Genomic DNA, 19,054 nt, shown 5'->3' with positions numbered 1-19,054 from the left:
GGTATAGTTTCGGTTTGTGCACTTTGAATTTAAGGACGCTTCACTATTGCAACAGACTACGCATGCTCGAAAATCTGTGATTGAACAACATGCTGTCATGGTGGGTGATTTGGTTTTGTTTGAAAAAACATCTCGAAAATTATATCGTGATGGAAAGCAAGTGAAAAACTATAAATATTTTATAGAACTAGAATTCACAAAGATTTATATTTTTATTAAAATAATTGTTTCTCCAATAGCTCTTTGCATCTATGACAGCTGTTTATTCGGGACAATTATATAATTATATAATTTTAATGTAAACTTGTTGTACGACGTTCATGACTTTTAGAACGCACCTACGCATGTGAGATTTCCCGCGGCGGGGTTTTGTTGAATGTAAACAGAAAGATACTACGTATACTACCAATAGTTTCTAGCTTTATTAACCATGAATTAAGTTTAATGTAAACAGTAGTAAATGTATATTTGTTTCTTTTTATTTGCACTAGATATTTTGACAAATATTGTTTTTTAGGTGTAATCACAATATTCATTTATATTATTGCCTTAATATAACAAGACTTAGTAAAGAATTTCTTGTAGTTACATATGTTACATTCAGATGAAGATTTTATTAAAGAGGTCCTGCATCATTAAGTCATTGTGCTTATATACTCAAATTTGAATACGTCGGATATCTTTTTTAAAGATAGTTCTTGTTATTGATAAACATAGCAAATAAACTAAGCCTCAAAGTAGAAAAAAATGGATATGAATAGAAGTGTAATGTTTTTTTTATATTATACCTTTGAAATACTAACATGACCACTGCCCTTTCCTCGATCTTCATATCTATATCATTAACGGGAAGCTCAATACGAAAATTTACGATAAAAGAGATGATTTTTCATTTCCTATTGTTAATTATCCATTTTTAGATGATGACGTTCTCTTGTCACCATCTTATGGTGTTTATGTATCTCATCTTGTACGATTCGCTCGTGTATGTAACAACGTTTTAGATTTTAGCGAGAGAAATGTAAGTATTACTTAAAAATTATTACACCAGGGTTTTCGATATCACAAACTGGTCAAAACATTTTACTAAATTTTATCACCGGTATAAGGAAATAATTCGTAAATATAACTCAACATGCAGCCATCTTATACGTTCATGTTTTTCACATCCAATTTTTATGGAAACATTCTTTATAAAGTACAAAAATGTCAGTATTCTCCTCAGAAACTAACAAAACCTTTAAATAGACATATTAAAAAGGGATATAGTTACGATACTGTTGTCAGGTCATTAAAGATTTCATTCATTTTGGCTTTAATATAGATTCAATTATAGGGTCTTTGCATCGGAACTAAACACATTTATTTCTATAAATCAGTTGTTGGCATGACACGGGTTATGTTCTTCTCATATATTTTATGATAGTATGATACTAAACCCCTAACGGGAGGGATTGTGCCGGATATTCATATGATGAAGATATAATCTTTCAATCAGTTTAATTGAGGTCTGGAGCTGGCATGTCAGTTGACTACTAGTAGTCTGTTGTTATTTATGTATTATTGCCATTTTATTTATTTTCTTTTGTTACATCTTTTGACATCGGACTCGGACTTCTCTTGAACTGAATTTTAATGTGCGTATTATTATGCGTTTCAGTACTTTTCTACATTGGCTAGAGGTATAGGGGGAGGGTTGAGATCTCCTAAACATATTTAACCCCGCCGCAATTTTGCGCCTGTCCCTCTGGCCTTTGTTAGACTTGTATGATTTAAAATTTTAGTTTCTTGTGTATAATTCGGAGTTTAGTATGACGTCCATTATCACTGAACTAGTATTTTTAGGGGCCAACTGAAGGACACCTACGGGTTCGGTTGTTGTCTGCTCTATGGTCGGGTATATATCTTTTTAAAAAAATGGAACGAGAAGGATTTGAAATAGACCACGAAGAGGAGGTTGACGAACAGTTTGTGTTTTACCATGATAGTGACTTAAAGGGAAAAGAAATCGTATACCAGCTTGAAAACTAAATATTTTAAGCCATTTTTTACTATTTTGTCATGGTAAAGTAGATATGTTATAAGACCAAAAACAGGCTAAATGAAAAATCCTTGTTTTGTCATGGTAAAATAGATGTTTTTGAAATAAAATGTATCATATGAAGACAAATTTACATGCAAATATGCATTTTTTTATGACAAGACTCTACCCCTTACGACGCACAATCTGACACCCCGAGCGACACTTTATATTTTGATGAATAACAGTTTTAAAACCAATTAATTTTAACTAAGAAAGAGGTATTTTGTATAAGTAAATGAGAGGAATACAATTCTATATAAATGATACGGAGGGTAGTTGTGTAAAGTAGTTTTTATACCGAAATTAGCATATTCAAGCCTCAAAATCTGCAACACGGAAAACTAGGGCGAGGTGTTTGAGAAAACTGAGCACTGAAAACGACTGCTTCTGCTTTCAGAAAATAGATTATGTTGAGGTTCCTTCTGTGCAATACATTATATGATACTGAGAGTTCTAAAAATGAGGAATTTTGATGCTTTAACTTACCTTGTTACTTTTTCGTCGCTTCAAAATTGCCACCCCATGTCAAACAAAGCCGACACCCCGCATGTGGCGTTCTACACGGTGATAACCCTTGTTCAGGAATAGGCGCGCTCGGGTATATGGCTTTAATTTAACATATACTTTTAAACTGTAAAATAAAATGAGGTTCAAGTGTCCGCATTTAAATGACCCATCCAACTTTAGATCAAAAGACCTGAAAGAACTATATTTATATATATATATCAATCGTAGAAATATAAAATTATATAATCTTAACGGGTCTGATTTCATGATTGTAATGATGATATTTCAACATTACCTATGACTCTTCAGTTAAAATAATTAACAAACAAAAGAAATCAATCATTGCATCGTTATTTGAAAAAGAAATGCATTGCATTAATCCTGACATCACAACTAATGCAACGATATTCAAAAAGTGTTTGCTGCTACTTTCTGCTATATGTGCTAGGTCTTATCCTTTTCCAATTCAATTACTCGACCCTGAAAGAGAAATATATTGAACACTTAGAAGTAAATAACGTACAAGGAAAGTATCAACTTTAAGTAAGCCGTAACAAAACATAAAAACAAATTATGGTCGGGTCTCTTTGCCACATTACCCATTTCTATTTTCAATTTTATTTTATATAAAGCAATGTTAATTTTTTAACACAAGTTAACGAAGACTCATATTGTTAATCGCGTAATAAAAATAACTAAGATAAGGCTCCGGCTTGTTTAGAGGGCAATAAAAATTCATTTAAAAAAAACTAAACTTATAACGCAAAAAGGCTGATAAAACATAATAGAATCAAACGAATAGACGAAATTTGAACAAGCAAAATGCGTTTTGCTCGAAGGTTTTACCGTCCCCGAGGGTATCATTAATATCAATAATGTGGTCATTTTTATAAATTTCCTGTTATTAAAACTTTGAATTTTTCGAAAAACTAAGGATTGTCTTATCCCAGACATAGATTACCTTAGCCGTATTTGGCACATTTTTTTGAAATTTCGAAACCTCAATGCTCTTCAACTTTGTAATTGTTTGGCTTTATAAATATTTTTGTTTTGAGCGTCACTGATGAGTCTTATGTAGACGAAACGCGCGTCTGGCGTACTAAATTATAATCCTGGTACTTTTGATAACTAAGATGATTTCAAAAGCGTCAAATCAGCACATAAGGAAAAACGAATCCCATGAGGGTTTACTTTTTTTGCTATTTTGAAAAACTAAGGCCACTAGTGCTTTTAGATCTTCTATCATGCAGTGAATACACAATTTAAAAAAATTCTCAAAAAATCATTTTAATCTGTTTGTAAATTTTTTTCATATTTTTCTACACCTGATTCATTCCTCAGTTTCAGAAAGTGTGTTCAGTTGATAATGTTTTTTTGTCCAATCACACTGTTCAGATACATTGACTTAGGTAGGGTACACAAAAGAGCAACCTAAATTATGGAATGCAAATACTACCGTGCCACCTAAAGATGTGAGGTTTGGCTTGGCACAAAACCAGGTTCGACCCACCATGTTTCCTTTAAATGTCCTATATACCATATTAGAAAAATGCAGTTGTTATTTTATATTACGTTTCTGTGTGTGTTGCATTGTGTTTTGTTTTTGTTCACTTTTGTTTTTCTGTTGTTTCGTTGTTTTCCTCTTATAGTTGATGTGTTTCCCTCGGTTTTAATTTGGTAACAGGATTTGTTTTCTCTAAATTGATTTATGTCTTTCGAACAGCGGTATACTTATGTTGCCTTTTTTTATCAAGTTAAAAATTATCCTGTAGATTTGTCCAGCAGCAAAGATATTGACGTTAACTTTATATCTAGCGTATACAGTCGTGCGGTTACCGCTATTTTAACTACTTACCACATGAAACCCTCGAGTACAACAAATTCAGATAGGGGTATTGACCAAGATGTAGTTATAGCATTAAAATTATATCGACACAATGTCAGACTTAAACGGTTTTAAACGGGAAAATCCACCCTAAAATTTACGACAAAAGGGATTTTTCCCTATTATTAATTTTCCATATTTAGATTGTGATGTTCCTTTGGCACCATCTTACGGTGCTTATATTTCACAGCCCGTTCGCCATGCCCGTGTCTGTTGTGACGTTTTTGATTTTAACGAACGCAATCTATGTTTTACTAGTAAATTATTAAACCAGGTATATCGTTACCATAGTTTGGTTGTACCTGTAGAAAACTTATTTCAAATGAAATAGCACATCCTCATTTTTACCGAAATGTTGTTAACCGTTCCTGGAAATTTAGAAATGATCCTTGTAATCTTATCGCTCCTTTAAATAAACTTATTCTAAAAGCTTACATATTAACAGTTGTTATCACTAAATTAAAAGCAAACTGAATATTATTAGTGTGTTATATACATATACACATTCATGGATCTACAATCTGGCTATACCTGTAACTTGGCATTGCACAAGGTCATCTTTTCCTCTGACTGTTTATGACGTCTTTTCACTAAATCAATTGGCTGTTAGATGTGTAAGGACTGATATTTAAGGCTTAGGTGTATGATTTTTTATTAGTTGTTAGTGGCTTTGAACTAGCTGTCAGATAACTGCGAGTACTCTCAAATCTGTTACTAGCGGGTTTTTTTTGTCGGGATGCACAAATACCCGGCCACGTACATTTGTCCATCTGATGAGTTAATCCTTTTCAACTGACTTTTCTAGTTCCTTCTTATGTTGTACTGTTATACCACTGTCCCAGGTTAGGGGAGGGTTGGGATCCCGCTAACATGTTTAACCCTGCTACATTATTTATGTATGTGCCTGTCTCAAGTCAGGAGCCTGTAATTCAGTGGTTGTCGTTTGTGTATGTGTTACATATTTTTTTTCGTTCATTTTTTTACATAAATAATACCGTTAGTTTTCTCGTTTGAATTTTTTAACATTGTCATATCGGGGCCTTTGATAGCTAATTATGTGGTAAGGGCTTTGCTCATTGTTGAAGGCCGTACGGTGACCTATAGTTGATAATGTCTGTGTCATTTTGGTCTATAGTGGACAGTTGTCTCATTGGCAATCATACCACATCTTTTTTATATTTTCATTTTAACAATATATGTACAATTTTTCAGTCGTGCTTGGTGCAAAAATATAGGAAAATCCTAAAACCATATTCCAATTTTTAGGACTGGTAAAAAAAATCATACATTATAGAAAATACTACGTGTTCTTTCGAATGTTTACTATATGTTGTAAAATATGAATATTTTAAAAGTTTGTTATAAATAGATAGTTTATATAAAATAAATCTTTAACCCAGAATCAAGTGAACATATCCTCATTTTACTGATACAAACCTTTGAAAAATTTGGCGGCAAATGATTCTGTCTTAATTTTCCATACATTTAACATGGACACTTAAAATAGCTTTTTTAAGTGTAGGTAATGGAACTTTTAAAAAAAGGAGGGATATAATGGTTAGAATTTAAGTCCAAATATTTGACAGCAAAAAACGAAACAAAAACAAAACTAGCAACAATCATTAAAACCTCATTTATACATTCTTTGAAATATTATATGACGATGCTTAATTTTGCATGCAACTTACAAGAACCATAGTAATATCTCAAGTGCGATGGACAGGTAAGACGATCATCCTTTAAGTAAGTTAGTAAAATCATGTCTTTTGCACTTTTTTATTATCAAACAGTGTGAAACACTGATTGATCATTGGCTTCATATCTTAAAGGGATTCACGTGTAGTTATATTATAGTTGTTAGAAATTGTTAACCTACACGTACAAATTTTATAAAGCGTTGAAGGTTTCAGGTAAAAAAAAGATTGAATACACTTTAAATTTAAACTTACTTTTTTCACATATGAATCTGAGTTGGGCGCTACATAAGGCATCCCCCCATTGGAAGTCTAAGTGCATCGTGATGCGAAAACAATTTTCCCCTGCATGGTTACTTGGTTCTGTTGCATACCAATCAGCAAATGCAAATTTTGTTAGACTACTGACCCACATCCAAGAACCTTCACTTTGTCTGTCACTTCCATCTAGCCAGTAAGCTACAAAAGAAGGACGAAAGATACCAAAAGGACAGTCGAACTCATAGATCGAAAATGAAGTGACAACGCCATGGCTTAAAATAAAAAGACAAACAGACAAATAATAGTACAGGAGACACAACATAGAAAACTAAAGACTAAGGCCGTGTTCACACCAAACGCTGTGTACAGTAAAAATGTTTACATTTGGTTTAATGTAATGCACACTAGTTTCACATTAAATTTGTTCACATCTATACACCTTGTTTAGCTACCTGTACATAAATTTTGTTCACACTTGTAAACTATATGTCATTTAAATGTTCATTACGTAGAACAGAATTCACATTTTCGAACAACTTTTCCAGCAGTTAGGGAACGACCATTTGACCTTACAAAAAGGGGGGTGATTTTACAACAATTTGATTTTTAAAAAATCGGGTCATACTGATGATTAGAATGAACAAATGTTCTGAATCCAAAGTTTGCCCATACATTATAGTGTCAAATATTGAATTGGTACCATAGAAGAAAAAAAAATATAAGTTTTCGCCAGAGAAAAAATTCTGACTCAGATGTCTCGATTACGCATTAAAAACGTAGGCTGCATCAGCTTGCTTATAGAACATACGAAGAAATAGAATTGCGATGTTAAGGATCACTACATTTCTATCTTTTCTGTTTGTTTCAAATGGTATTTTTCTCCAAGGAGTATTTAGCAAAAGGAGGGGGTTATGTTTTTAACTAACTGTATTTTAACGCACTTGAGATAATGCACAAACAAACAATTAGCCTCACCCTTTTTCAGTAATGCATTTATGAGTGAATCGTTGTTTGAGTAAAGACCAGTGGCAAATATTTCTGTCAGCGGTGTGTACGTCAAGTCGATTCGGGAAGACCTTTTCAAATGAATTATGGGTTTGGCAATGATGATGGATGAGTCTTGTTTGTCTTGATAAGGGGTTAATATAAGGCTACGTAAAAAAAATTATAACAAATAAACATATCAAGTTTAGACAAATATTTCTGCAAAGAACTTTATTAATAAGTGTTATAAGTATCAATTTTAAATAAAAATCGCTTCTTTTTTTAAATATACATGGGAAAATAAAAGTTCTGAATGCCTAGTTTTGTGTACACTTAACCTACACAAGGCCTACATCGACTATCGACTGCATGTAGACAAAACATGATTTACACTAAATGTAAACATTGAGTTTTATCAATGAGAACTTAATGATGTTTAGTTTATGTGTGAGTTACACTAACACAACACCGAGTTTAGGTCCATGTGAACACGGCCTAAGAGTTATTCAAATTTAATGTATGTAGAAAACAACAAACTATTTTCACATTAGAAGAATAATGTAGATTATTACAGATGCAATTTAAATATGGTAAACATGGTCAAGAACAATCAAGGGTCATCTTTGCATTGTATTATTATAAGCAATATAGATAAACAATAACAAGAAATGATGCGTATAAATTTTATTAGTATACACAGTGTAGATACTATTCTGTACGCTATCCGGAAGTCGCGATTTTCGAAGCGAGGATTTCAAACTGGTCAACAGAACGGTTTTGTTTTGGTGCCTTTTCTCATAATCTTTTTACTCCTATATCTATAAAGTGCTTTGCACATCTTAAATGTATGTATAACATCATAAATATGAGTAACTGTAACAAAAACATGCAGTAGAATATAAAATATACGTGTGCATCACACCAACTTCGTAGAAAAAAGTGAAATCGATTGACAATTTTGCTCTCGTAGTAAAAAGCAAATAATCTTTTATTGCAAATATTTCGTCAGTTAACAGTAAAATATATACTGTTTCAATATTCCTACCGTATTTAAGTAGAATGTTCGTATTTCAAATAAAAAATATGTTTTCCTTGAGGATCCCCAAATAAATTACTGTACGATCAGTCTAAAACTGACTGTATTCTAGTAGAGATTTCAGATTTTTTGACTGTATGATCAGTCGTGATTTTGAAGAAAAAAACAACAATAAATGGAAGTTTTTAACGACCTTAACTGAAAAACAAAGGCAATTTGAAGGTATATACGTGTCTATGTGATATTATGATTGTGTCCATGGAACTATAACGTGTGATTTCTTTCATCAGACAATACAAATATATTTCTGATGATTTTAATAGACGGCAAAATAATTATATTTTTGTTCCGTCAGTCTTACTTAAAATCAAATGCCTAAAAAGCAATACATGATCCGCTTGTGGACTTTGTATTAGAGTGTCGTTGCAGCTATCTGTTTAACTATTACATTTGTAAAGACTATTTACACCATCTGCCGTTGACCAATTAGTGATAACATACATCAAGCCTGTCTCTTTTAAAATGACAAAAAATAGACAGAGAAAGCTTTGCTTTAAAAATTAAGGTATTGAGGAAAGAATTAACGAAATTATACCCCGCCACTTTTATAGTCCATGTTTTGGAAAAAAATAAACCACCAGAAAAACTAAATCATAGGTGCACAATGGCATCATTTAATAACGAATATGATTAAGTTTTATAAATACTAGTATATGGTAAGTTTTTAAAAGTTGCATATAGTAAACGGGTACCACCCAATAAGGTAATGGAAAAGTCCTTATCATGGAAATAAAAAAATGATGATTTTTCGAAAAACCAAAATAAGAGGTACACAATTGAATTAAATGATCAGGAATCTGAAAAAGATTCATTGAGTTATGACAAGTGTCTGAAGGAAGTTGTGGATATAAAATAGGTACGCCCAATATAAGTTTATGACAAAGCCCGTATTTTAGATATAGAAACATCAAAAATATTCTCACCAAAAATTCGAAATAGAAGGTCCATAATACATTAATAGAGTAAAAATGGAGCAATTTTAGAAAAGTTTAACAACTGGTTTTGGAAGTCACAGTTGGAAAAACCTGATGGGTGCCCCCATATAATGCAATGTTCAAGTCCATATCTTATATAAAGAAACCCCATAAAAGATTTTTGATAAAATTCGAAATACATTCCTTTTTTATATAAATAAGGCCGCTAATTTTCTCGTTTGAATTGTTTTACATTGTCATTTCGGGGCATTTTATAGCTTACTTTGTGATATTGGCTTTGCTTATTGTTGAAGGCCATACGGTGATCTATATTTGTTAATGTCTGTGTTATTTTGATCTCTTGTGGACAGTTGTCTCATTGGCAATCATACCACATCTTCTTTTTTATATTATAATTTATGATACGGAATCCGAGAAAAAATAATTAATAGTTATACCAGTGACGGATTCAGGAAAATTGGGATCCGGCGGTTTGAAACTCTTTTTTAACTTTCAATGCATTTGTATGGGAACATATATTTGGAATCCTCTTTTCTCCTGGATTGGACCCCCTCTCCATTTAAAAATGTCTGGAAACCCCTATGTATATTAAGTGGTTTATGAGAAGATGCGCTTGCAAAACCGGCGAAACATGTACCGGTCCAACGGACGAACGGAAAGACGGACTTCATTATCACTATAAACCATCGCTTTACAAAGTGGTGTACAATTGAGTGTGAAAGAGGCAGATCTACATCCAAAACAAAGTGAAGGAACTGTGATCAATTATAGGCTACAGTTCGGCCTCGAATGTTTGTAAATTCATGCATTTTTATATAACAATTAAATCAGTGTGTTTGTACAATTGTAAGTATAACGGAGGACATTTCTGAAACTTCTATAAACAAACAAACCTTCTTCTATTTCATTCACATTCAAACATCATTATACTTAATGTAGTAAGTCGAGTACACCCTATCAAGCTAAAAAATGTTTGAAAAGTTTACAGGATGTGAATTTTTAAAATACATGTGTGTTCTTTAGAAAAATGCCATCTTCTAATGTATCGTAAATAACTTTGAAATCACTACTATAATACAGTGAAATAAAGACTTATCATACAGTTTCAAAATATACAAGCGAGACTGATCGTACAGTGATAAATCCAAACAAGTGTAATTTTCTTATTTCTGGCTTCAAAGATCTGGCTGAAACTTTTACCACCACTTAGAATATACTTTATTAAGTAAATTAAGTCTGGATTTTACGTTAATTTGTACCGTAAGGGTGCAAAAAGATTGTTTTTAGGTTCACCGACTGCTTTTCCTTAGTGATGCACTTGAAAATCTCTTGATTATAAACCATTTGTGAATATCGATGTCAGCTGAATTAATAATTAATCATTAAGCAATGTACAGATGAACATCTTACCGTTTAATATAGTATATCCAACAAATTTAAAATGTGATCCAAAAAGTTCTCGCTTCGAAAATCGCGACTTCCGGAAAGCGTACAGAATAGTATCTACACTGTGGTATATGAATGCATATTAATTTATCGGATATTCATATCCGTAAACTGCAGCTGAGCAAAGATGTTTACATGTGAAGGAAATACACTTAATGATATAGATGATTAATTATCATCAATCAATATTCGTTATACCAAAATGTTTTAGCTTTTAAAAATAATATATTAATGACTTAATACATGTAAAATACGATTTATGCAAATTTAACAAATCTGGAATGGTCTTACTGTACATGAAAAGGGGAAAAAAAATAAAACCGTTACCGTTACTTTCTTGGTGATTCATGACGTTGCAGTATATTATGTATATACTCATTATTAAACATTAAGTACATTGCATTTAATATACATACATTTGTCATATACAGCTGCTGTCATCTTCACAAAGTCGTTTTCACAACTAGAACCGACTTCTACTAGCTTACTTCTATTATACTCGCACGTCAGCTATAATAACAGACATCAAATGGTATTACGAGATTTAACTGGTCGTTCATATTGCCTTATATCATGTAAAAATAAGAATTTATATGCTTTCAATAAATGTGCAAAACTGTAAAATATGAATCAGTATAGATAAATGGATTGTAAACGTGAAGTGAATCCAATTATTGCCTTTCTTGTCGTTACTTAAGCTCGTTAGATACATTTTATATTTTCCTAGACTATCGAGAATGTATCATATATCTTTTATAAATAATATTCTGGTGTTATGTACGACTTTTGTCTTCAATATTTGTCAATGGGATCCAAGGTTAATAATTAAATCATTGGATCAAAACATTAGTATCAAATTGATAACTATAAGTCAAGTATTCTATTGGTTAAATCCTAATCGACAGATACCAAAGTTGCAATGAGCATGCTGGTATCAGTAATTTTTTTAATATTTTGCTTATTTGTTTCATCACTGGCAATCACTGGTAGGCGATATATTGAAACCCGTCAACTACCTTGCAAACATACTGAACATATAACATTTACGAATAATGGGTGACATATTGTCTTACTACAATATAAACTAGAAATTAAATATTAGATTATATGCATGTCTGATGTATATTAGTCTCATATTTGTATTCTATTTTCATAAATGAATCTAGTTTTCACCTCTTTCAAAATGTAACAATAATAAAGGATGTAAGAATGTCAGTAGCAATTTATCATGTCCATAAAAAAAACATAATACAAACCCTAGCTTGGTCCCACGTTTTTTCCTCATCGCTAAAGTAGTAGCATTTATTTTCGTACTTTAACCATCTGTTTGGACATGCAAATGAAACTGAAAGTAAAGAATGAAATAACTACAGAACATTGATCAAATAACAGGAACATTCATCCGTGTATACAGAGTTTACGTCAGTCGTTTGTCTAATCATAAGATTATTACCGTTTCATAAAAAAAATCGTACGCTTTTTTCGTAGATTCGATTAAAAAGTAACGAGAAGCAATACGTCGTCGTACAATGTATGTCACATGGTAGTGGTTTTTTTTAACATGTTGTTTTTCAAAAAGCAACATTTCATTACCTTACTCAACTATAAAATTCAATGGGGTAAATCGAAGACGTACATCTATATTGTTTTTTTTTCAATCAATTGAAACTGGAGTTTAAAACTCCTGAATTAATCGTCACTTCTATATTCCTTTACTAGTATTAAAGCGGATTTTAATTGAACTAAAGCGAACATCTTGCTTTATATATTCCAAATCTTTGGCAATGAAAACCTTAGAATTGATTTAACTAGCACAGCACTAGTGGTATCTTCTTACACAGACATGTTGATATCATCTTTTTAGTAAGAGCCAAATTTTAAGCATTTTCATTGATAATTTCACAACATATTTTCAAATATCCATCTGAGAAAGTTTTAAAAAACTAAGGAAAGTAATTTACTTAAAAAAAACAAGAATGTTTCCATAGTACACGAATGCCCCACTCGCACTATTATTGTCTATGTTCTGTGGACCATGAAATTGGGGTGAAAACTCTAATTTGGAATTTAAATTAGAAAGATAATAGCATAGGGAACGTATATAAAGTTTCAAGTTGACTGGACTTCATCTGCATCAAAAACTACCTTGACCAAAAACTTTAACATAAACTTGTACTATCATATTCTATGTTCAGTGGACCGTGGAATTGGGGACCAAAATTTTTAACCTGAAGCGGGACAGACGGACGAACGGACAAACGGAAGAACAAACGAACGGACAAATGAGGGAACGAACGAACGGACGCACAAAATAGAACAGAAAACACACTGCCCCTCTCCTATAGAAGGTGAATTAAATATCTTCAGGGTAACTCGTTGTCTATTGTTCCTGATAAAAAGGCACACATTCCTGACTTACCCATGTTAAATTTTGTGACTGATTAAACATCAGTAAAAAGTTTTATGTATAAGATGTTTAATGGTGGATGAGAATTGTATTCAATACATTAATAAGCAATCCAAATATTGAAACTATCTTACCCTTATACAAGACAGAATATGAAATTTTGTCATATAAAAGCTTTTCATTACCGGCATGCAAGATAGACATCAATTAGACATCACAAGACCTTAAAAGACAATCTGAAAAATAAAGTTAAAGCCATCAATAGAAAAGGACTGTACCTAGTCAGACATATGGCAGTTGTTATCCATTCGTTTGATGTGTTCGAGCTTTTGAAGTTGCTATTTGATTTAGTACTTTCCATTTTGAATTTTCATCGGAGTTTTTTTTATTTTTGTGATTAAAAATGTTGGTACCGGGTACATCTGTGCCTTAACATTGCTGACTTTACTGGTATTACAATACTTTGCAAACTTACAACTAGAAATACACATCGAGGCTTGCTTTTTCGGCATGGCTTAAACTTTTTATAAAAAAACAGGTTTAATGATTTTATGTCCATCTCTTTGATATTTTTAAAGGCAAACACAGGGATTGTTAACATATTTATACTTAATTTTCATCAACCCGTTATAAAACAAGAGATAAAAATTATTTCAAAATCAAGTAAAACAAAAAACTTACCTGTATTTTTATTTAATATAAGTGAATCTATAAAGATTCATCTTAGTAGCAGTGTTTGGTTTTCGTGTCATAACTAGCATAGCAACAATAATGAATGGAGCACGATGACGCACAAGCTGCTGGAGATAGTGTTCTTTGCTTTATGAGTGATGTACTGCTAGGAAGAATTCTTCTGTCTTTTGTAGTTACAAAGACATATTTATGAACATTCAGTTCTGCAATAACCATTGAAAACATCACACACAAAAACACCAAAAAAAAATCATCTTTCGTTGCGAATTCAACATGGTAAAGAATTGTCAGATTGTATTTAAGGCTTATTAGAACTTAGATATATCTCCGAAAGAGCATTTTGAAAAGCAAACACCTGAATAGATACATTGAAAACCTATTGGTGACCTTCTGCTGTTGTTTTTTTCTTTGGTCGGGTTGTTGTCTCTTTAACACATTCCCCATTTCCATTTTCAATTTTATCATCTATACAGTTGGATGAAAACTATCATGCATGAGCTAGTTATAGAATTTCGCCCATTTGATAATCAAAAATGCATTCTCAGCAAAGCTAGTAGGCTGTGGTTTTGTATAACTATTATATAACCGAAATGTACTTTTTTTCATTTGCTGAAGTCATTAGTTCAACAACTTTTTTATAAAAACATAGAGGATAACGTGATAAGTGAACAATGTAATGCATTTGGGATTAATGTAATTAAAAATTTTGAGCTCGACTCATTGAACGGTGCAGGTTATTTAGAACTAATATAAAAATTTCAAAGTAATTACATTTTTAAACTTCCTGGCAGACCTAAACCGATTAAGTCCGAAGAGCTTTTCTTAAACCTTATTATTTAAGCCGAGTAAATGTTTTGAATTCGGCACTTTATTTATTTCCAAAAATATTCATGTATTGAAAAATTTGTGTAAATTAATTAGAATCAATATAGAAGTATGTTCCCCAGATTGATCACCTATCTGTCATTCTTGTTGCTCGTTTTGTTGCAACTTAGTCATGCGCAAAATCTGTATGTTATTATATGTAAAATTATCTTTCTTTGTACCATTAATTTGGTTTTATAAGAAATAAAGAAGTCTTAAAGAATAAAACCGAATATAAACAAAAGACGGACAATTTATTTTTGAATCTTATTTTGTAGATTTAATCAAACAATTAGTTCCTATGACAGAAAATATAATACACTATTCACTTTGAGATATGCCTATCTCATAAGATATATTTCTTGTTTCTTTTTATTATCAATGTTATATGGGGAGGGGGTATGTTTTTCGTAAACATTGCTCTAATTGTTCTGCACCAACTGATAGTTTCTATTAAAACCATTTGTGGATGTGTTGACCATCCACTAAACAATAACTACTGAAAAACATCGTTTTTCTTTAATAATGGCTTCTTAATTTACCCTTTAGTAGGGGCAATAAGGGCCAAAATCGGCCCCATTTTTCACAAAAAAAACAATGCTCCTTTACAGTTATATATTACCAACTAAAATAATCATTATAAAGTGTGTTTTCAAAAAACATGTTATTTTCGGCAAAAATCGAGTTCCTTGACGTCACAATAGAACCTCGAAAACGCCATGATTTGTAATTATTGCTTAAAAAACAAAGATTTTCAGTACGTTTTACGATAATTCGTACCCTCCACAGGCATGTGCCAAAATTTCCTTTCAACGATAAACGGAACTATAAACAAACAAGATAGTAGAAAAATATTTTTTTGGCACATGCCTGTGGAGGGTATGAATTTTTTGTCAAAAACGGAACCGTTTCTTCACGTGAGGCATTGAACACCTGACGTTAAACCCCTTTAAGATTACCAGTTTACTCGCAAATACAACTCGACTTCAACGTGATGCAAATTAATATTATTTATTTCAATGTTGATTGTTTTAACACTTCTTTTAGTCTCCTTAGTCTTTTTCGTGGATTATTGTTGACATGACTGTGGATCGAATAGAGAGGCATAGTTGTCAAACGATGTCCGGTGAAAAATTAAAAATAAAATAAATGAAATAAAAAAAAAAATCATTAAAAAAACTTAATTCTACAGTAACTTATTTGATTTGTGACATGTTAAATATTTAGATTCTCTGATCACTCTATATATAAACATGATCATAGAAAAGAAGTTGCGGAAATTGAAAAAAGCCGGTTCAGAGTATAGAAGACATCTTTTAGGACAACCCGGTACAAAAGGAAAGCGTCTATAGTTACCAGCACTAATTTAGACCCGGCTATCTATTTCGCTTAACCTTTGAGAATAGCTGTGCATAGTATTATCAATTTCGGTTGCAATTCAAAAGGGTATGTTGACTAATTAACTTATTGATTTATCTAAACAGAAATATGCGGGGTCCAATACATTATGTCATATCTTCTCACGGTAGATCACGGTACATGAAACTGGAAGTATTTTCACGATTTTAACTTGAAAAACTTAATATTTGCAAGAATCCGTAAGAAAATCAAAATATACCATAAAGAAATCGGTATGTTCACAAGAAATGTGCTTTCACGGCAATAATTTTTAACAGTTCGTAATATAAATATTGCGCGATTGATGAAAAAAAAGAAATCATTTACGGAGTTTGGTCACTACTTGTTCTAGAAATTTTTGAGAGTCACTTTTCTATAACATTATACTATGAATACAAACATTAAAATAACAAAATTTATCCTACAATTTGAAATTTTAAGTGTCGTATGCTAAAGACACCTTTCTTACGTACTGTTGAATTTAAGTACCTCTTATTTACCAGTATGTAGATAGTTGCAGCGATGGCCGTGAGGATAAGGGACTGTGCAATATTTATCTGAGGGTGGGGCCGGTGTACAGCAAATATTTATTAAAAAAAAACTTTATGCCCCGCCAAAATTTATTTTAAAAAAAGTTCCTGCCCCGCTTCAATTAATTACAAAAAAGTCCTTGCCCCGCTTGAAAAAAAATAAAACACACATATGGAAACATGATATTTTTTAACTCAAATGCACAACATTCAATAACACATGTATATCAGAGTTAATATATCAACTCAAATGCATATATTTCAATATTATAAAGATTTTATAACACATTTTAATTGTGGTTTGAAAATAATATACTGCCACTAGAATGTTTCTATACATTTTTTTTATATTCATTGATATACATGATATACTTTCCTTGGAATTATGAAATTCAGCTTTAATAAGGGTTTACCCAACATTTTTACTAATTTTTATAAACTTTTGAAGAAGTATTTATTTTGAGATATTGACAAAACTATATAAATTTTAAAAAATTGTGTGAAATAGCCAAATCAAGTATAAAATTAAAGAGCTTGAGGACCAAAAATACCAAAAAAGTATCCCAAATGAGGCTGAGGAATTATCTATGCCTGAGGAAGAAAATCCTTAATTTTTCAATGAGTTCAAAATTTGCAAACTGTAAATTTATAAATTTAACTATGTCATTCATATATTGTGTCAACACATATGTGCTAACTACCAGGCTTGTGATAACTCATTTTTGATGTATTTTATAAAACAGTTTACTTATTAAAAAAGTTATGAAATCGTGATGGAACACGAATTTGTCTATTAGATCTAGTTGTTATCACTGAGGTTATCCCTCTTTCAATGTCACTATCAGAACATGCAGAATGGTTAATAGCATCTTGTTCAGAGTCCGATTCAGCTTCAGAGACAGATCCAGCGTCAGTGTCTATTTCAGATTCAGATTCATACTGTTCCATAACAAGATCGTCATTTTCATCATCAACTAATTCCTCCTCCTCAACTACCAGATTTGATGCAATTGCTCTCTTAACTGCCTGAACCTTCTCATGCTTATATTTAAAATAGCCCAGCTGTTTATGAATTATGTATTTGTCAAGAATAGACACTGTTTGTTTATCAATATTATTATTTTCAAACATGTCTACCCAGTCATAATCTTCAAATCCTTTAGCCCCTTCATCTTGTCTCTTTTGTTGATGTTCACTTGTTCTTTTCTCTCTGTCTGATTTGAGTGTTTCCATATGCAGTATATAGTTCTTAACAATTTGTTTGGGAACTATAAACTTCTTACTGAACACCTCAATTTCATTATCATCAACACTTGAAATCTCTCCTTCGCTAAACATTTTTTTTAAGTTTGATCTAGGTTGGAAATCGTCATGTCTTCTCTGGACTCCATCGATAGAAGTTGGTGTGTCTTTGTGCTGAAGATAATGAAATTGAGGTAGCTGTTCATAATCTGGGTATGGTCTTGGCACAGGTGGCATCAATTCATTGCCAAATAGATTAGAATTTTGAGAGTTCTTGCAGAAATCACATTCCTGTCCAAGTAATCTACACTGATTCTTGCGGTACTGTAGATATAGTTCACCTTGTTCAATGTGACTGGCAATAAAGTTGAAAATTTTGTTAAAATATCCATGTCCAGGACCATTATTTTTTTCCGATTTCGATGACTCACAAAATCTTTTCAAGTACTTTCCGTTCCAGAAGAAATGGTTATCTATAAAATAAAATAAAAAGTCTTTTCTTTTTGCTGGAATACACTGTCAAGTATTATACTAATATAATTATAAACAAAACAAGGTGAATGTCTGACAGAAGAAGTCAAACTTTTTAGTTTGAGGCTGAGAAACTTGGAAAGGGCATTTTTCTAGTTTTCATTGTGTTGAATACAAAAAAAGTTGTTCACCATCTCTTCAAAGCTGATTATTTATTGATGGAATTTACTTTTTGATGATTTCTAATAATAAAAAATATGCAAGAAGGCCCCAGCAATTGATAAATTTATATATACTATATCTGGTCAATTTCAATGAAATATGGCTGTGACTCTAAGAAAACATAACATCAACAACATTAGGTTTGTGACAATGGTTGGCCGTTATACCACACCTTCTCATTCTAATTTAAAATTTTTTGGAAAAAATTCTTTTGAACATTCAAAGAGAATAATGTTAAACATCAATCTGTCTATTGAAATACATATAAGCCAAGGTGCTATCTTGAAGGCTGTACTAATAGTACTTTAACCTATAATTACTCACATCAACTTCATT

At 31.7% G+C, this 19,054-nt stretch overlaps 1 protein-coding gene across 1 annotated transcript; it reads right to left on the bottom strand.

The window, feature by feature from the left end:
* Positions 1–3,056: 3,056 nt before the first annotated feature.
* On the bottom strand, positions 3,057–13,314 carry LOC134722828 (perlucin-like protein). Its single transcript, XM_063586457.1, has 5 exons — positions 13,311–13,314; positions 12,148–12,236; positions 11,308–11,401; positions 6,425–6,628; positions 3,057–3,070 (listed from the first exon to the last, which is right to left on the bottom strand). Exons 1-5 carry the CDS (start codon positions 13,312–13,314, stop codon positions 3,057–3,059), a joined length of 405 nt encoding a protein of 134 aa, XP_063442527.1.
* Between the last annotated feature and the right edge of the window lie 5,740 nt (positions 13,315–19,054).

The sequence above is a fragment of the Mytilus trossulus genome, chromosome 6 (assembly GCF_036588685.1).
Source record: "Mytilus trossulus isolate FHL-02 chromosome 6, PNRI_Mtr1.1.1.hap1, whole genome shotgun sequence".
Lineage (NCBI taxonomy): Eukaryota > Metazoa > Mollusca > Bivalvia > Mytilida > Mytilidae > Mytilus > Mytilus trossulus.
The sequence above is the reverse complement of the archived record's forward strand: the minus strand, read 5'-3'. Positions and strand labels throughout refer to the sequence as shown.

What these genes read in the sequence shown, in the direction of transcription:
- LOC134722828 (XM_063586457.1), bottom strand. An exon ending in AAACGTGGGACCAAGCTAGG is followed by an intron (nt 11,402 to 12,147) that starts GTTTGTATTATG and finishes CTGTTATTATAG; the next exon opens with CTGACGTGCGAGTATAATAG. An exon ending in AGCAGCTGTATATGACAAAT is followed by an intron (nt 6,629 to 11,307) that starts GTATGTATATTA and finishes CTTCTTTTGTAG; the next exon opens with CTTACTGGCTAGATGGAAGT.